This window comes from Contarinia nasturtii, unplaced genomic scaffold, assembly GCF_009176525.2.
Source record: "Contarinia nasturtii isolate CC-2019 unplaced genomic scaffold, AAFC_CNas_1.1 Cnas_scaffold_78, whole genome shotgun sequence".
In the NCBI taxonomy this organism is placed as follows: domain Eukaryota; kingdom Metazoa; phylum Arthropoda; class Insecta; order Diptera; family Cecidomyiidae; genus Contarinia; species Contarinia nasturtii.
In genome coordinates, this window is record NW_022197436.1 from 2,137,936 (window position 1) to 2,159,262 (window position 21,327).

The following is a 21,327-nucleotide window of genomic DNA, read 5'->3' on the forward strand; positions in this document are numbered from 1 at the left end:
AAGTTTTAATAAATAAATAATGAAAATATTTACGCTTTTTTTCGATGTTCATTTTCAAAAGGCATTCAATTAGCTTAAGTAAAGCTTAAATTCGATTTTGTGTTTAGTTCAAACATTAGCTCACAGATGGATTTTGAAACAAGTTTTACTTAGTAAATTTTGGAGAATATGAGCTTTGACATTCGCAAGGCTTTTTTGATTTAAGCTTTATATTAAGTTGAAATATGTACTTTATCAGATTTTAAATTGGTTGAAGCTTCATTAAAGCTTTACAAGCATAATCTTAACATAATTAAATTTGAGTAAATTTTTTGCAATACATTACCTTCATAGATGATAACGGATTTTTTTTAGAGGGGGTGATGCCAAAATTCCGTAGAGAGTCCCTGGAAAAATCCATGGGGACGATGTCAACAATTTGTAGGAAATGAGGATAAATCGTTTTTTTTTGCTCTTCACTTTTTTGGCGAAAATCCCTAGCAAATCGAAATCGAAAGAAGTGAAAAGCAAAAAGAAAGAAGTGAAAGGTTCTCATTTCCAAAATTGTTGAGGGTTCCTAAAATTTTTTTAGAGAGGGGGTAATCCGAACCTCAGGAACCCTCGTCATCACCTTGACATTAGATTTAATTCGGTTGGGAATTCATCTTGAATAAGAGCAACAACAAGAGAATCACTACAAATTAAAAACATTCAAAGTGAAAAAATGTTTAATTTCAATCATAAAACAGCGCACATAACTAAAATAAATAAAAATGTGTCGATTCAAAAGTATTTTTTTTATTCATTTTCCTTTTGAAGCCTTCTTTCTTCCGATAACAATTACATTAATTATCTTATCACATAATGCAATTGTTCGATTTATATACATAAAATCTGTTGATTTTCATGACATACATACAAATATAATTTGTTTGTTTTCGTTCCTAAGGCCAATTCGAGTATGAAAAATAATCGATCCGTTGACACCGGAAAAAACGTTTACTTGAAACGCAAAAATAAAAAAAAGAATATATACCAATCTACTGGTAACCTCAATAGTATAATATGTATGTTTTATTGGTTGTGACTTCCTCTCTCTATCATTGAGATATGTGTTAGTTACATTTTGGGATGGATCCATGATGTGTGATTGTCCGTTTTATAATTGATAAAAGATTCTAATGACGAAAGTTTGACTGTGTCCATTTTCAAATGATTGCCATTTGTTTATTGGGAAGGAACTCGCGCAAAATAAAACTGTAAGTTGAAATAAGAAGAAAAAGAACAAAATGAGAATTCGAGAGTGAAAGAGTGATGAACTTGCAATTTAAAATTAAAAACAAATTGATACCAGAGACAATTCGATATTCCTTTAAATTTTTTAAAAATGTTATTATACGTAAGTATGCTGTTGGGACTCCCTACATGGGTACGAGTTTTTCTTGAAAAAAATGGTTAACACCAAAAAGTGTATCGATTCGAAGTGTTGGCCCATTTTCTATTTTTATTCTATTTATTATTACTTATCGATTCAAATGCGTGAATAGACTTTGTATTAAATCAGTATGTGTGAGGGCAATAAAAATGCGCAAAATATAATTTCTGATTATTTTCTGGTGTTACAGCTGTAGAAAAATGATCAAATCGCATACACAAGCAAAGAAAATAATAAATTAAAAGCATCGTGTTGAAAGTGCAGAAAAGAAAACGAAATAGATAAAAATAGCACATACAAAGCTACAACTACATTGGATGTGATATTGGAGAACAACAATCAAATCAAAGTGCAAATCGTGACTTAGCATTTGATTGAATTCGAAAATTATGTTCAACGTGTGTGCGCTCACTTTGTGCAAATTACATACCGAAATTGCAAGTTGAATTGAAACAGGAAAAAATGTTTTCATCGTGTTAACAAATCGTATCATACATCTTTCACGAATCTTACAAATGAATCGAAATAAATAATAACAAAAAATGTATATAAAAGGCAACTAGTACACAGAGAGAAAAACATTTATCATTGCATTTTTTAAGAAATATCAAAACACAACCGCGATTAGGATTTTCATACTCATTTTTTTTTCTTTATTAAACGTCAACACTCAATAAAAGATCCTTCTATACATGCGCGTAGCATAAATATCGTCCATTGCAAATGGCAACATGCAAGAAAAAATATCAGTCTATGTATTTCGGATGGATATCCATCCGAGATATTTTAGAATATCTGGATATTCAACGCAACTGCACAGCTTTGTGTAATGAAGATAGAACATACACAACACACCCGAAACATCATTCCCTTTCTTTATATGAAATACATGATTCACCGGCACTTCTACGGTGACTATTTGTCAAAAATGAGGAAAACTAAACTTGACATGATTTCTTTACTTGGTTTCCAAACCACTGAGATCAGTTTACTTTTGATTCTTGTTCCCCATTTATCATAAATGTGATAAGGTATGGCAATTCGAACAAAATTTATATGATATCGAACTGATGGGAATTAATCAAATAGATGAGAACAAATGATGGTTAAAAAACTTGCTACGTGATTTTTTTTCTTCATGCTTGTACAAAAGTCATTTTAAAAACTCACCACATAATATGGAAGACCATGGTATTTATCTTTAAAAGCAATTATACTATATTTATCTGCTTTGTTATAGTAATTTTTGCTGAATATGTCGTTTAAATACTTGTCCTGGTAGTATTGCTGTTTGGCCAGCGATGTTTTATAGAATTTTGGCGGGACATCCACAAAGAATCCTCTTGCATTGTTTTCTTTTACATTCTTGATTTCGTTATATTTCTCGTTATCATTAAAAATGTTATTCGATTCTATATCATTATTGTTGTAGCGTGGTCGTGATGGAGGTGGTGGCACATATCTAAAAATTGAACAGAGACTTGATTATGGAAATTGATTTGTTTTCGCAATTGGATATTTCCATCAGCGGATATTTATCCAGCAAAATCACACGTCTGTTTTAAGCAAACCAAACTTTGAAAATAATCCAATTGGACCAACCATGAATAACCTTAAAAACATTATTGTGTCACCTGTATGGATCTGGATTTGGAATGTCATTGGACTGATCTTCCCAAACCGGCGCTGGTTCACGGAATGGTGGTTGAGGTGGTGGTGGGAGTGTTGTGGTCGGTGGTCGAATTGGGCCGGTATTCGTATTGAAATCTACTCGAATCGGAATCGCCGTTGAAACTAACATTGACATCACAACTAATATAGCCCACATCATCTATAATTTATATGGAAAAGAAAAATTAATCAATTGAGAGGGAAACTTTTTAATTTTGAACCCGTAAATTTGCAAATATACGTTAATAAAATGATATTGAAACTGATTTGCTCTAAGCCAACACTTATTATGAGGCGAAACCGTAACGCACAGCAAAAACCGAATGATGTACACGGTCGTCACCATAACAGTGCGCGCGGAAATCAAACAACAAACCAGTCTCACAAATTCTATCGCAAAACTATTTTACATGAAATTGATTATTTTTTTGCGCGTGTGTGTGTGTCAATATGTAAGTCTTTAAGTTTGGTCGTCATTTTTTATTTATTTATTAATAGCTCAATTGGATATTGCTATGACATGATCACGCGCATAAGAAATTGTATTCAATCGTTTACTGTAATTATAAGACAAGGAACAGTGATTTTTCATATTTGAATGAAACTTGAATTCATAGGCGATTTCTTTCACATTGTTGCGCTCACTCTAAGGGAAAAACGTAGCTGACGACGTCGACACGGTCAAAGAATCAAATGCTGAAAATTTACGACAATTACGATATAGTTTTTTACGTTACGCGATCTGAAGGTTGTTTTTAATTTTGTTTGCAAAAGAAGAAGAGAGAATAAAAAAAAATTGACGACACAGACAATCGTTGACGATTGGGTGCGCGCACACAAAAAGCTTTATTTTCAAAATTATGCACACATTTAGTAGAAGCTATACCTATTCAAATGTGTTCAGAATTTTAGAATTGTGTACCTCTCTCTCTCTCTCTGTGTGTGTGTGTGTTTGTAAATAAAAACAAAAACAAATACTTCAACTCTTCTTACTACTTATTAAATGGCGGATGAATGAATACGATTACCATTCACAATTTCAACATATTAGATACACTATTGAATTCGATAAGCATGAAATTCATTGTAAGTAAATGTTGTTAGACATCTCAAAGTGCTATATCAATGATCAATATCAAGACATCTTAATCGAAAAATTATCTGGCAGCTTACGTTGTTTTGTTCAAATTCTGACCATTGTTTCTTTCACTTTTTTAAAATTTATTTGCCAAAAGCAAGAGATGAGCAAGATGATTATTATATTGTGGTCGGTGTAAAAATTGAAACAAAATGAAAAGATAGCTCCACAAAAGGCAGACAATTCAATGTACAAAATGAAGTTGAATCTCGTGCCCACCCGAGAAATTCACTTTGACTCAAAATCAATTGGAAAGATACTGATAAATTTCTTCAAAATCCAAAATATCACATTTCAATAGAGGCAAGTTCGCCTTAAACTACTGATCGATTTGTTTGGTGGTAGTTGAACTTATTGGCTCAAATGCATATCATCTAAGATTAACTTATAGTTTATGTAGTCGTTTGTGTTTATACAAACAATACTATGAAGTGAAGTGTTACTCGTTATTATTTATTATTCGGCAGATAGTGTGCTGTCTGTTTCTTGTCTTTTTATTTGGTACCATAATAAGGTTATTGCGAATCGAAAGACATGATGGGCCAATTTACAAGTCTTATTCATAAATAAGCCCCTTGGAAAAAATGATCAAATTTGTTCGTCTCTTGGGCATTGTTTTGTCGGATTGTCTAGCAAAGATCAATGAAACATAAAATCTTTAATTAGATAAGCATTGTTAGATGCACAGTATGCGATCTTTGTTTTGTTTCTTTTATATCTTCTTCCCTTTCTTTCGTAATTCGGCTTGTCGATTAAGCGCCACATCATAGTCGTCGCTACAAGGGGAATGTACTACTATATCTTAACTCATATAATACAATATGGTTAAAGAATGTCGATGGTGATCACACAAAACGAATTTATCTAGAGAAACAACCAGTGGTGTTCAGCTACATTGAGTATCCAATGAATGCACCCATAAAACACTGTCTTAAAAAGATGCTTTTAGATCACAAAAAGATGCTTAGAAAAGCGATCATTTACTCGGAATTTGAGATCGTTCGCATACTCAAAATGTCTTGAAACATTATTGAAATAATAAGAAAAAAATACGTAACAAAATCTCATACATATTCGACGAACAAACTGAAATGCAGGTATAATTGCAGAACACGTAGACAAACTAGTGTTGCTGCGAATACCGATCATATTGAAATTGAATCATTGCCATATTGAGAGTTGCATCTCTAGATAATAATGATGACAAACAGTTTCAGTTTTTCTCACTGCTCACCAATATAAAATATACTTATTAGAGTGGTTCGATTTTTTTTTCGAAAATCAAAAATCATCCAAGCAAGGCCATAGAAACACAACTATAACAACAGATTTTAAAAAAGTACTTCGAAAATTCACAAAAAATTGCCTTCTTTTAGCACAAAAAAACCGAATCTGATTTTTGTTTTGCCATACAAATTGTTCTCGATACACTTTTCATACAAAAATCAGCAGAAATTTGCACAATAAATAATATTCTTAACGATTGGAGAAATTTCTTCAATCTTGGTGAGATTGTATATTGTGGTTTTCGCGGTGACTAAGTTTCAGCAAACATACATTTATTGCATTTTGATCGAATCGAAATTGATTGAATTTCTTCCGAAAATGTTGTAGTAATTTAATCACCGTAAAAATTTGAGAATCTATTTTTCTTCAGCAAGCTTAAAAATGTTATACAATTTTTGATTTTCAAAAAAAAAATATCAAAATCGACCTACTCTAATTCGTATAAAGATATTTTTTCTGATTGTCTGTTGCAAAAGTTTCAATTACCAGCTATTAAAGCTACTTATAATATATATGATTTTTATATAAATTAGGTGTATTAATTCATTACTGCAGCAGTTATGATAGCGATGGTGGTGGTCGCTTATGTTATGGCGTTGCATCGAACTTAATCAATTTGATTGAACTGCTTTTGTCAAATACAACAATGCATGGTCCCATTTATTATTATTGTTGCATGTTTAAATAATAAAAAAAAATGTGTACGAATATAGACTTACCCTTGAAGATGACGTATAATACATAGCTGGTTTCATACGCGTTTAACTGCCTTTCCTTCCACAAAACGTCGCATTTAATACAATGACAGACAATGAAGAGAAGAGAAAAAAAAACGAATAAAATTCCTATGAATACATGTACATATTATATTCAAAATATATGTATATGTTGCTATGGAGTGAAGCTTAAGCTTAAGCAAATATAGATGTCTTGAACGCTGTTTGCAATTGTTGCGTTTCATTCAGCAAATTTAACGTGAAGTTTTTCTTTTTATACCTCTAACATGCTTCTCTGACAGTGTTATTTTTTAGTCGGCTTTGCATTTTATTTATTTATTTGAATTTTTAAGTCTACTTATAAAGCCGCCTTGACTTTCTTGAACTGAGAATTTTTGCCGGAGAGGTTCGAAGAGAGATAGCATTGATAAAAGAACTTATGATGGAATGGTGCCTGTGGAACTTTAGTCTTTTCAGTCTTTGGCCACTTTAGACCAAATTTTGAAACACCCTCTATATTCTGCATAAATTTTATTTTGCATATTGTTTTCCAATGTGTTGTTCATATCGAAGTGAGGACCGTAATTTTCTTGCACATTTATAAATGCACGTTTGTTTTAATTTGTTGTGTGTTACCATTCTCTATGCCTTCATGTATAGACTCTTCAAATTACATTACACATTGTAGCACACGAATTTGATATGCTGTTCACACTTTACAATGGGAATCCATGAAAACTACAAAACAACTACTCGCCCAAAATCTCGATCCTGTGTTGAAACATATGTTTTGCGTAAGAAAAAAGTGCAATAAAAGAATAACAACAAGGGATATGTCGTAAATAATAAGCAATAGAGTATGTGTAACAATCTAACGCTTGATATTATATTGTACGTCGTTCGGTCCATTCCGAAACTGGTTTAAAACACTTCACTTATTTGAAATATTAAGCCCAAGCATTTTAGTTATTTATAAAAGATAGACCAGAAATTAAAAATTAATTGAAATATACACTCAAAGATTCTCCCTAAAGAGCACTGCTTGTTCATTTGTTTGAAGTAATTGTATATAACTGATGTCGTTTATTGACTCTTAGTTGACGCACTGCTGCCTCTGTCAGTTGTCGAGTGAACTATTACAACATGTATGATGCTGAGGTTCGCTTCATTCGATCAAGATAACCATCAAGTGGCTACTTGAAGCTGTCAAAACAACGCATGAATACCACTTAGAAAATATAGCATAAAGTACTTTGCTTTTACAATTTACTTACTATATTACGCGTGGATTTTACTTGTCCACACCACAAAATTGGAACAGAGCAAAAATATGAGCACATCGATGTGATATTTGGCAACTATCATAAAGATTTCAATGACATGGTATATTATCATTATCGGCACCATCATTTAGATTCAAGATGGTAACTTTGAGCTATGGTGAAATTCCTCAAATCTTTTTCATTCATTGCACTCACTTGAAACTGCAAACACATATCGAAAATTTAAGCAAACAAGTTGATCTAAATCGAAAGCAGACTATTATACTGTCGCGCATGCAGACTTAAAAAGAAACCTGATCAATGGTCTTAATGAATTTGTGACATTTTCAATGTGCCATAATCACTTTTTAAATGCGTTTTATTCATTTTTTTTCACATTTGAATGAACGAAATAGAAGAAAAAAGAAAAGCTATGCACGAACACCGATATGCATATTTAATTGAAGTTGATCAACATATGTGATTAGTTTAGATTACGAAATGAGCTAATTTTGTTGTTGATATAATTCCATATAGGTAATTGATATGTTGTGATTTTTTTTAAATCTATGAACGCACTAAATCTCACAGCCTATCAGAGACGCTATCTGAAAGTAGCAGATATTTTCAAATGCTAAGTTCGTTCACTGTGTCGCGACTCTCAAAATTTAATTTCGAACAAAATATTGGGAATATAGAACTATAGACGACTGTTATATAAATAATATTTGCCGAAGATTGATGTAGAATAATAGACTTATTTGTTTTGAGCCTTTCACTCTGATACAAAATCAGTGGCTACATGAGTGAATGCATGAAATTTGCAGCTGAAAATTTCTGCTATTTTCATATGGCGTGATGAAAACAGCCACTGATATGACTTGGTTAGAATGAAAACCCGACTCAAAATAAAAATATATAAAAATGGAACACAAATCTTTATTTCAAATCGTGTTTTTATTCAATCTCATTCATTTGGTCATGCATACTCTCGAAATTTATGCGAATTCAATTGACGAGCAATCAACATATACCCTATAGATGTCTGTAGATTCAAGTCTGGCATGCATTTTTACTTTGTATGGATCATTCAGGTAGGTCGTCTACTACGCAATAATTCAATATAAGACACTGATGGCGCAAGTTATGATAGCGAACATATTTTTTTATTCAAAAGTAGTAAAAATGTTAAATTTCCACATTTTGAACAAGAAAAAATGGAACGAACTACCAGTTTGCATTTCGTTCAATCATTTGCATTTATGAATGCATCACGAATGTTAGCCGCGTAACAAGGTTGTATTTTACATTTTGGGGACATACACTAAGATATTTACACTTTATGATACGAAACGAATTGCATTGAGTAACGAAATGATCAGTGACGGTCACCGATAAACATAACACAATATCGTATAATCGTCGTATATGAATTTTATCACTTTTTAACGTTAATACTCAAACCGACTAACTCACCAGGCATATTTATCAATGAAACACGCTTTTCGAATTTTGATGCAAAAACAAAAAATTCTGACACTACATTAATATCGCTTGGATTTATTTTTCAAGTGATTGCATTTTTTGTGGAAATTGATGTGATTCGATTTGAATTGATTCGTTTGAATTCATTTGCTATGCAATTATGAGTTATTAAAAGAGTTTTTAATCAAATAAATTAATCATTTTAAGCAAAAAAAAATGAACACAAATTATTTATAAATAACAATGGAAGCCTTGAAAAGGCTGTGATTTTTTGTGATTTTTTTTCATTCAATTTTCTTCCACTGAAACTGCTATTTGTGTAGAGGTATTTCTGTTTAGCATTCAATCAATTGTATCGTCAATGCACTTTTGAATCACATTGCATTGAAATTATCTCAAAATTATCACGCGAGCTTTGAAAGCTTTAACGATGTCGCAATTAATTGTGATTTAATGTACCTCATTATATGTATACTTTTCAAAAAAATTAACCTTTGTCCAATTTGAGAAATGCTTTTTATAAATTAATAACATTGTATGCTCCATTAACATTAATTAAAGGTGCTCCATCCTAACGTAAAGCATACTGCTATAGTCTTGTGTCTCAATATCTCAATAGAAAGTGAAAAAATACGTAAAATGAAAAGAAAAGGGAAGAAGAAGAAGAAGAAGAAGAAGAAGAAGAAGGAGAAGATGTAAATGAATGTTATTGACTATATGCGATTTACACTAAATATAGTAGCGTATTAAGAACAAAAAATGACAAGCATAAGTGTTATAAGTATTATTACATTTATCGCGAAAAGATTGCAAAGCATTTTGTATTAATCAAAAGCCTATCAAATTTTAAATATATTTGTCCATTTTCGTTTATTCTGACAGACTTTTTTTTGCCTTGTTGTTTCCATTTTACGGTTTTAATTTCTTCTTCCATTAATCATTTCAAGTTACACAATACATTTAAGTGCACGCGCGTTTGGTCTTATTATTATTACTATTATTCTTACGAATTAAAATTTTGAGTTATTTTACAAGGTCCAGTCGAAAAAAGCTGGCTGACCAGCATTAAAATGTGTGTATGCGATGCTTATTTTTCTTCTTCTCTTCATACAACTTCTCCAATGTACATGGTACATACTACTCATAAATATAGTATGTATTGTAATGGTATTTTTTTCTCGCCTTTTTGGCATTTTTTCTACTTGTTTTTTATTTTTGTTGAGTTTCATTGGGTTCTTCGTAGTTTAGCACAAATCGAATGCCACAATTTTATTGTGCAAGGCAGCGAATTGATTATGCCGAGAATGGTCTATACAATGAGACTGGACTCGAATTAAATAACAAATTTAACCTTTTACTATAACTAAAAGCGAGTCGTTGTCGTCGGCTTTCATTACACTATAAGTGAGACTCACGGTGAGTGAATGGAAGAGTGAGAATAAATTGTTGAACACACAATGTATGAATAAAATCATTTAAAATGAAGCATTCCTCTGTTGTTTTTGGACCGAAACCACAACTCATAAAAAAAAATGAAAACAAAAATAAACAGCTGCATTTAAATTTAAATTTTTCGCATAAAAACGAAAACAAAAAATAAGTATTTCAAAATTTGTCTATGTCCATTGTTTTGATCTCGTACATATCGTTCCGTTGGATCGATGATTATTTTCACGTAATATCCGACTGTATTATATGGATTTTGATAGTAATGTTTTTTTTCTCTCGTTTGGAACAATATACAAATTCGCACAAATCGAATACACTTTTTCCGATACCTTTTGAGGATGAAAATGATGCACGCGCGTAATTTAACCGACAACTATGAAATTATTTAGATTATGTGTGAACTTACTTATAATCTCACCAAACGCGATGACATCAAAAGGCAGACTAAACCTAAGCTGGAATCATATTTTTTTTCATTCGTGATCACACGTTGAAATTTTTTGTTGCTGCTTCTTCGTTGTTATTGGCGATGCCGACGACGATGACGTCGGTGCCACCGCCGCCAACAATAACAATATATGCCGCGTATATATACATATTATGCTATGTTATTCAACTTCAATGCAAGACGTTGCGGTCACACAAAAGCAGACGAGCTACAAATGAGAGACTATAGGCGACTATAGGCGCGCCGTATACATAGAAAGAGCAGCATATTTTTACGCCATATCTTGAACGCACACTCAAACGAATATAATCATGAAGCATATAATACACACAATAGATTAGTTGGATCTTCAGCAAAAGCAGAGAGTCAACGCAAAATGAATGCGGCAAGAAAAACTCATACCTAAATGCGCCACACAAATACAAATGTATATAGAAAAACGATGAGTAGGAGACCAAAATATAGAGTCTGTACGGATTCAATTGTACTCTATGCAGAAAATTGTGATGTTTTTAGTTTGTTTAGATTGTATTGCGTGACGTTGTCGATTCACTGTGTAAGCAACAGACACTTTATTGTTTGTGTGTATAAATTACCCAAAGTGATGCTTGATCTGATTCATGATATTTGCATCGATTTCCGATACGTTTTGATTTTTCTCTATCTTTATGTATATTTGCTATTATTATTTTTTGTTCATCCATTGAAGGGAATGGCTGTTTATATCATTTTTTTCCATTAGCTGAATAAAAAAATCCAAAAGGATTAACTTCTTATCCAGACTATATGGAAAAAAATCCACAGTTAGAATATTAAAACGCAGTTTGAATTCATTTTGTTATTTGTCATTTCACGATTTCACGGAGCAAAATATAGAAAACAAAAAAGAATTGTCAGAGCGAAGTAACGCATGTATTGGAGCATCGTATTTTACTCTATTGTTATGAGTTCACATATGAGTTGCTTGTGAATATGTATTGCTACAACTGACAATTCTCTTTTGCACTGCATGTTTTGCTTCATGAAATCGATATTTCTTATTTAAAAAAATTCAAAATGATTAATTTTTAATCCCATCGGTGAATAGTTTAATCTTACACTATAAGAGTTGGCTTTACGGCTCGTTGTACACTTCCACGACTTTGATGTGACAGTACAGAGTGATGCTGATGCTCTATAATGATTGATTAATTTGTGACCGGTAGAACCATTATGTTATACCAATGTCATCGCATTGTTACCAATTTAAAAGTTAATTTTGTTTCACCACTCTGTAGAAAAACGATGTTATATTCGTCAGCTACCACTACACCATAACTCCATTTTACAGTCACTGCAAAACAGAAAATGAAACAGAAATTAATAAAAAAAAACACATCAGAGCGTGCACCAATACAGCATTACTGCGCTATTAAACATTCAGATTTTTTTTTGCTGCATCGCTATGAATTTCTTACCGTTTCTTTTTCTGAGTCCGATTCGTTGATAGAGCAATAAGATGCCCATAAAAATGGACTCGTTGCCTTGATTGCAAATTGTACTGTTACCAAAGTGCTGCTTGTGACATAAAAAAAACCGACGGGTGCATAAACTGCAGTTTGCAATGTGTTATGATGATATATACCTATCATTGTATGGACACTCGGTCACCATATGTGTGTCGAACCAAATGTATACACTTTTGATTTCACGCATCTCTTCACCTCTCTCCCATCTGACAGACTCTTTATATGAACAAGCAATTGGATTTGGCCATTTTTGTGTTGATTTCAAACGATCGAATCATGATATGCATTCAGAAAACAGCATTCATCGTTGCATATTAATTTGCGTCATTTCACGACTTGTATGTTACAAATTTATCAGTCTCTTTATTTTGATGTACGCTTATGCGCGTACCTACGTTGCTCGTCTATATTCAAATCTTTTGTTTATTGTGTTTGAAACCATGTGTATGTGAAATTGCTAATTTGTACTTCTCATATGCATTGTTTTATTGGTAGGTATGTTGTTGCTGTCTGATGTTCGTGATTTTAAGCAATTATCAAGATAAAATAGACAAAACACACAACATAAAACGACATATTCTCTAGCCTTTACACTTTAAACACCACGTCATTTAGTATTTAATTAAAATAATAAGTGTTTTTATTTCTTATTCCGAGTTTCCGCTGTCTTTAACATTTTGGCTTCCAACAACAATTACCTATCTTATAACTTGACACTTCAACTTTACCAAAAGGGGATACAATTGAAGTCGTTGAAATACACAATTAAAAAGGGTTTGAGAAAAAAAAAAAAAACAAATAAATATTAAAACGTGAAAGAAGCTTGGCATTCCTATGAATTTAAAAAAAACACATTTTTCGTCTAAATCATACACATACCGATGCACAGAAATTGCGTGTAGAAAATTTAAACATAAAACTGATACCAAAATGATTAGAGATAAAAAAACCAGAAGTCAAATAATTATGGCAATGAAATTTACGTTTCATTTTATGACGATTCCATACGACGGCATTGAAATTGTGATTTGAAATGAAAACTGGGCGCAAAGATGCAGTTTGTCAATAAATATAAATGCAATCAGTGGTGTAAAAGTAATGAAGCATATTTATTCACTTTTATACTTCATGAGCTCCATACATACATAATCTAGATCATGCATGATGTCACTTACTACCATTCAACTTACATTCAGATAACGTCTCAAGGCTTTTTTTCGAGTATTTTTTACTGTCACTAGAAGTGCATACATATAAAATCAATTTTTTCAACTTTTACATAAAGTGAACAAGATGCATCGCATAATGTTTTCCGAATACAATTCTCAAGAATTAATTTATTCCCATTAAGAAAAGTGTGCTCAATTTATGTCTCAACACATATCAAAATGTAACATTACTTTCACTTTTTCAAGTACTTTCGCAATAGGACGATGGACGATAGGACGTACGCCGTTTATTTGCACAAAAGAAGAAAATGTTGTTCAAACTAAAACCAATTTTAAACGACCTGATCTGGCCAAACTTGTTACGTTTCCAATAATAATAAGACAATTGTCACAAATTGTTTCGATTAAAGTAGGAAATTGTAAAGTTTTCTTTATTGAAATTCCATGTACATAAAACATTTTAATGAAAGAAAAACCCACTTAAAGAACAAAAACCCCATGAAACATTTCGTCAACGAATTCTTCATTACATTATTTATTTATTTTGTGCTCGCTCCTAAAATACTGTACAGTAAAAAGAGAGCTTAGCTTTTGTTCCAGTCGTTTTTTTTGTCGATCGCACATTATTTTATAATACGGACAGAAAAGTCAAAGCCAAGATAAATCAAAATTCAAACCTCATCTATCATCGCAAATTGTGAGAGCGTGTGAGTGTAAAACGAAAAAAAAATAAAGTTCTTCAGGCTCATGATTTAAACGTTGGAAGTTGATTTACTTTGTTGTTACTGTTTGCATCTGTCTTCTTTCCGTTCCAACCAAAACTCAATGAATATTCTCTCGTGAATAGTTCAGGGTCACATATATTTATTTATTATGTTTCATCGTTCATTCGCAGCATTCTTAGGCCATTGTTCATTGCTCAACTGGTGATGTGCGCGGTAATTTTAATACTTGTTTTTTTGGTGATTGGGCACCACTGTTGGGCTACTGGTTTTATTTGATGTATTTTGGAAGTAATGGACATTTTGCGAGATTGACGGTGTGGCACTTCTTTGGTTAAAATCTCACAAACCGTATAAAAATCTATTTATGAGAATACGCAGTATAGAATTATGGTAATTCACCTTTGTCGATTACAATTACAACAGCGGCGTCGAAAAAAAAAAACAATCAGGCTCACAATATTTTTGTCCACGGTAGAATGCGTTGGATGTGATGCTCGGTGTTGGTGTGCATCCAAACAGCATGTTTAATGATCATGATTGTTAGGAGTGATTATTAAAGTAGACGGACACGTTTTCCAATTATTCAACATCTATCATTCACAAACGTTCCTCACGAACTTATTTTGTTCAATTCAACCTTGAAACTGCACGGGGATAGGAGAGAAATACCATTGTTTTTTTTTCATAGAAAATTTTGAATATTAGCTAGTAGCTACAAATTAGCATAGGATCTAACTAGCGTTTATTCGAATTGGGCTCTGTCCCACAGGCATTCGGTGTTCACAATTGCGTTAAAAAAATGTGTGGTTCGAGTCGGTGAAGCTCGATTTGTTTGAATGTAGCGACATCACAAGACCTTACATTAACAACTACCATTCATAGTCAACAGATACAGTACCAGTAAAACTGGTTAGAACCAATGGTATTCAAAAAAAATCTTGAGATTTTCGGTAAGGCACAGCTCAAACGCATTCAAGCATTCAGTAAAAAGTATCCAATCAAGATGACTTCACCGAAGCGGGAAGTTACTGGGTATTATAAACATCAGCCCCGCTTCAAGATGCTTTTCATGACACAATGTATGAACGTTGCTGACATATTTACCATTCTATTATATTCAAATTGTTTTGTGCAGAATTGTGATGTGTATAGATTATGGCAGAAAAAAAACACCTTATTCGCTAATTCTATGTGCAATATAACCATTTTAAAAATTCTCCCATCGAAGTAAAGTTGGTATTTGTGTTAATTACTTCATCGCTGTCGAATTCTTTTGGACAAATTGCTGAGGAATGGAATTCGACAATAATTGCAAAAAAAATTAAGGTAAATAATAAAGATGCTTCAAATTGAATAACACTTTAAGAATAGAAAGGCAAAGAAGTGATGAAATAATTCATTATCTGAAACAAAAAAGGCAAAAAAAAACTGACAGTACTTAAACAGCTCCACTGAAAGCTAATATCTACTCGAAGCTCTTATATAAAGCTCAGCCGTATGCATAAAAGCCAATTATTATTGCTTATTAAGTTTATTTAGTTCCTTCAAACTCTTGTTTTTTTATTGTCATTAGTTTGCTACTTCGTACGTATTTTTGTATTTCAAACTTTTGTTACAAATTGATTTATAAATAATTATTCTTAAAATTAGTGACACAAGAAATGTTTATCATATTTGTTTGTTGTTATTTTTTTTTTAAATGGATTTTCTCAACAAAAAGAAGCCAAGCTAATTTTCCATCCACACATTTTTGTAAAAACAAAACTAAAAACTAAAACAGATAACAAAAAAATGTTGCTTTTCGAATGCTTAAACTCTGATGTAGTTTTTGTTCGTGTTTGCATAAACTGGGTAGTAGCCAAGATTGGGTGGCAATAGCGTTTTTACCATTCTCGATGAAGCCGTCTGCTGTTCGGAATCGTTTGAATCGTCTGTCGTTGTTGTGGTTGTAATTCGTTTAATGAGTGCCGTAGGTCGAAAATAGCTGCTGTAATCGGCTTTCGATTTCGGTCGAATTCGAATCTGACAATTTTTACTGTTTGATGGACAGTTGGTGTTAATGGATTGTGTTGGATTTTTCACATAAACTGGTTGCAATTTTGAACTACTAACCACCGAGAATTTTTTTACATTTTCATCGATTTTATTATCATTTTTTAATTGACGTCCAAATGGTCGTCGATTGTAATAGCTTGGAAATGCATCGTATTCTAAATCAATGCTGGAACTTGTACCAGGTCGTTTTGGATAATCGTACAAATTATTCCGACCATATTCAGACACAATAAATTCTTCGCCATGGCGGAATTTCGAAAACGGTGACGATGTGTGTTTTATGGTTTCTGGCCTTTGTTGATAACTTGGTTGAAAATCATCATCAAATTCATTGGTACGGAATGGTTCATTACCATGATCGTTGATCTTCCATCCAATGCTAAGGGATGGTCGTGATCCATGACCATAACCAGTATGACTTATGTGTTCGATATTTCCGCCAGTTTCTGTGTGTGAACTCCAACGTGGTCGTTCATGTTTATTCAGATACTTTTCGACGCCTGGTTTTACTTCAAATAGTGATGGTACCTCTTTTTCATCTGTATTCAAATCGATGATTGGTTTTTTATGTGGATTTAAATCCGAACTCAATACAATATGCTCTTGATTTTCACTATAATGGTTGATTTTTGATTGTGATGATGTATCATCCGGTGAAACGCCATGACCACCCACTGGATGTTGGTTTGCGCCATGCGTCTTAACAACCGCATTAAATCCATTTTTACCATCTGCCGTATAGTGAACACTACGAATGGATCCGTCTGGTTCCAGAACGCTATAATGCCCTTTCACGATGCCTTCATCTCTTGACTCCCACTGACTTTTCACATCACCGGTATGCAAATCCTTTACACCATAACTGAATGCATAGCCGGGATGAGCCTTTATTGCCACCATAATGAGAAACAATTTGATGTAATTTGGAATTCAATTATTTCGCATGCGTAATATACAATAATGACAACCTACCCATTCTGGTGCATACGATAAGATGCTCTTTTCATCAACCTCTTGTTTATCTTCTGCTTGTGGCACCAATGATATTACACCAGTTAGCAAATTGGCTAGAATTACAGTTAAATATGCCTGTGGCAAAAAAAAATCAAAACAAAAATGAAAAATGTAGTTATAATGTAGATTCAAATTAAGGAAATAGTTTTCGTCAATTAATTTTATAGGTTTGATTACAAGGGTTTCAGCCAATCCAATTTTTTTCTTGTTACAAAATAACATAAACGTGCTCATAAAAAAACATTGATTGATTGGCATGCAACATTGGTTATTAAACTTTGCTTGATTTCGTTATGAACGGAAGATTGATTTCTGGCCACTAAAGCACCAAGCGACTTATCGGCTACCAAACATGAATCAAATTAATTGCGATAATTTTCGTCTTGGCGCTTTAACAATTCCAGAAATGTAAATCGGTTCTCACACCATCTCAAAAGAGCGAGCGCACTCTGCGTGAGTTACGATTTGATGATGTGATATTAAGAAATGTGCATCAAATCAGTTAGATATGTATACAATATCAATGACATTATTTTACATTAAATTTGCCATTCAAAATGCGCACAAAAGCATGACTGTGATGTTGTCATCAGAGAATATACATCGTGTTGGATACAACATATATTGGCATTTGCACATAGCCCATAGTCTATTGGGTGGTATATACAAAGAAAATCAGATTGTTTGTAAATTATTTGAAACTTTCTCATTTATTGAATCGATAATTTAAAATATAATATAATTTCTTGTTGCAGCAAAGCCAATATCGGTAAAACTGTGCAAAAACACGCTTTGCAAGCCAGTATACTGGATTCAAGAGTTTGAAAGACGGAGAGCGAGAGAGATGAGAGAGAGAGAGCGACTAGGAAAGCGACCAAGAGACGGTCAGATGTGAAAGTGGATTCTTGTCTTTTAATCGTCAATTCTATGGTATAACACATTTCTTTGATAAAAATGCAACCAAACCAAATCTTTAAATACTGCGTACCATACACTTCAATTTATTTCTTGTAGCTATTATATTTCATTTCACAAACAAGTTATGCATGTGAATAAAAACAACAACAACAACATACAGTAAAATAAATTGCAGCGGTATCTCCGCTGTTTGGTAACGATAATTTGATGTTGAAGAGTTTTGTGAAAAACAGCGACACATACATGGGACAGAAAGAAAGAGTGATAAACCAATGAATTGAAGGTCGATCAACCGACAAAGAATAGGTTATTTGACGTGCTTCTCTTGCAATACTTTGCCGAACATACGGTTGGAATTTTGTCATTTATGTGTGAACAAAAACTTTGCTTGCTGTTCACTTTTTTTTTTGTATATCTTTAACATCATTTCCAACTCTTTATTGAATTAAATAACATAATGTGAAAAAAATTATACAGTGCAATGAGATAATTTTGGAATAAAAATTTATGTCTCACGTCTCGATCGATGTTGATTTCAGTTTTAAACAGAGAACACAAGTAATTTTTTGACTCAACATATACAATTTGATCGTCCTTTCTGGAAAAAAAATTATTGAACAAAATCAATTACGATCATATTGCGATTAAAACGTAAGTATTGGAAGAGGAAAAAAGTACATCGTCCCTCCTTTAAGAGCTGTTTAATCTTTGGCCATATAATTTGTGGTTTATCGAAACACGCTTTCTGCTTCTAGGAAAGCTGTTAGCCCGACAGCCATTTTGATGGCTTTTCAGAACATATTGAAAAAAATGGTCAATGTTTCTAGGAAATATGCATAATAGCAACAAAAAAACAGGCGGTCACCACCATATCTAACACACCATCGTCTTGGATACAAATCTAATTATATACATGATCAATCCGTAATATTGAGAGAAAAAAATGACAACGCTATAACATGTGTACCATATATAATGTAAGCATTACGCTCTGAATAAAGGAGATGAAAAAATATAATGTATACTATACATATACTACACAAAGCTGTGCAGCTAAAACACATTTTAGCAATCTCTATAATACTTTAAGTATGCAAGAGACATTTTTTTTGTTGTTGCTGAATTTTTGCTTTCAATATTTTAAGAAAATATGTACAGAAGAAAAACGATAATGATTAATATACGTGCAAAAATACTTAATTATAATTTATTGTACGAAAAATTAGTAATAATTGTTTTCAATAAATTAAACAATTAACAAGTTAAAGCGTGTATATTATTCCGCTATGGGCTAAATTGATTTGTCGTTTTTTTTTTTATTGCCTATTTTTTTAAATATATATAAAAATATATTTCCCTTCTATTACTCTACCATCGAAATAATTTAATACTATGATTGGAACCTTTCTTCTTATTTGCTGCACTTGATTTTCTTGATTTCTTGAAAAATTCAATAGTGATAAATCATACGGGTCGTGCGTCAAAAATGTTTCACATTGCCTTGGGTTTGGAAAACCTAACGCATTGTGATTTTTTACGCCGGAATAAATTTATCTAGATCATATTGGTCTTTATATAGATTTTAAGACATCAAGTCTTGACGAGTGGATTGCAAGACCGTTCTGCCGTTGTTAAAACACTAACCATAGCTTTTTACTCAAGAAGAATATTCTTGTCTTGAATGATCTGTAAAAAAGCGATACAATTTTTTTCTGTGACAAGTGCTCTCTTTTTTATTTAATGGCGCCAGTATATAAAAGATGAAAAGTCTTTTGAGCAAAAGTATTTTGACATCAGTTAAAAAAAATAAAATGATAATTCTAACAAACATTTTCAGCTATATAAAGTATTTATTTTAGGAAGAGAAAGTGAAAAGTGCACACAAGCAGGTGGGTACAATTTTTTTTTTTGAGGGAGTAAGATTAAGAAAAAAGTTTCTAAAAAATTCTTATGCAAACCTTCAAAATCATATTGGATAATATTTTTTTATTCACAGTGAAATGATTGCGTATATACTTTCTTATTATGATTCTTTATTAATTCCAAATAATTCAATCACAAATCATTAATAATTTCGACGAAATTTGCCGAAGTAATTTTATACAAAAAAAAAAAATTCTTTCCAAAATGTTGTATTCTAACCGTTCGATCATTCGAGTCCTTCTTTTAAAATCGCTTTGACGAGACGCAATACATTCAATTATTCAAATATCTACAAAAATTATCACAATTTTGGATTATTCACAATTTTTTTTTTCGAAATTTTCTATTAAATTTAATTAAATCGATAGCAAATGACACCAGCAAAAAACACCAAACAATAAGAAATACTTGAAAGCCGATTGAAAGTGCGGATTGTTGGCGCGTTAACCACTGGAATTAAACTCAGGTTCAAGAGCGTTGAATTTCTTCTATTTATAGGCAATTGTTCCACCATTTCTTAAAGTAACAGTGTGTGAGATTGAAATTGTTTATTTTGTTTGATGCCACTTCTCTGTTGTTGCCGTTGATTGTTGTCGTGCGTCACTCTTCGAAAATATTAAGCTACTATATGAGCTTGCTTTATCTATTCACTACTTCTGCAAATTGGCATATCGATCACACGAAAAAAAAAACACTGCAATGAAAAAAGAAAGTGAAACAGACGAAACTAATAGTCAAATGCATACAGACATATTCACATACACATATATCGTGCACTTGGCATTGCATTGTCCATGCATCGTGTGAGCTTTCCATCTCTGTTACGCTACTGTTGCTATTTTAAATGACTTGATCGTCGTTTATGATCGCCACATCAAATGTGCTAATCTATAAAGCAATGCTTTCTCTCTTTCTGGGTTTGCACTTTTTGGCATTTAAATCGTTCGATTTTTTAAAATTACATTTCATTATCGTATAGATTCAAAATCGCTTTATCGCTTACAACCGCTTATCGTTTAAAAGAAAAATTGGACACATTTCTATCAAATATCTCTAAATATACATTGAACACACATACCTGAAATGTGAGTGAATTTCATGTAATATGATGGAGAAAAAAATGTGAAATGTCAAGAAGTAACAAC

General features: G+C 32.3%; 2 protein-coding genes across 5 annotated transcripts; both read right to left on the minus strand.

The window, feature by feature from the left end:
- Positions 1 to 755: 755 nt before the first annotated feature.
- Positions 756 to 10,888, minus strand: LOC116338642. Of its 4 annotated transcripts, none has more exons than XM_031764055.1 (5): positions 10,829 to 10,888; positions 6,230 to 6,279; positions 3,049 to 3,245; positions 2,585 to 2,876; positions 756 to 1,236 (listed from the first exon to the last, which is right to left on the minus strand). In XM_031764055.1, exons 2-5 carry the CDS (start codon positions 6,263 to 6,265, stop codon positions 1,207 to 1,209), a joined length of 555 nt encoding a protein of 184 aa, XP_031619915.1. In that variant the 5' UTR covers positions 6,266 to 6,279; positions 10,829 to 10,888; the 3' UTR covers positions 756 to 1,206. The 4 variants fall into 4 exon arrangements, with proteins under 4 accessions (XP_031619915.1, XP_031619906.1, XP_031619922.1 ...); XM_031764046.1 differs by having other exon boundaries at positions 6,230 to 6,284; positions 10,829 to 10,882; XM_031764062.1 differs by lacking the exon at positions 10,829 to 10,888 and adding an exon at positions 10,752 to 10,774.
- A 4,957-nt stretch (positions 10,889 to 15,845) lies between these two features.
- On the minus strand, positions 15,846 to 20,634 carry LOC116338635. The gene is made up of 3 exons (XM_031764034.1): positions 20,218 to 20,634; positions 17,300 to 17,416; positions 15,846 to 17,212 (listed from the first exon to the last, which is right to left on the minus strand). Exons 1-3 carry the CDS (start codon positions 20,227 to 20,229, stop codon positions 16,082 to 16,084), a joined length of 1,260 nt encoding a protein of 419 aa, XP_031619894.1. The 5' UTR covers positions 20,230 to 20,634; the 3' UTR covers positions 15,846 to 16,081.
- Positions 20,635 to 21,327: the final 693 nt, after the last annotated feature.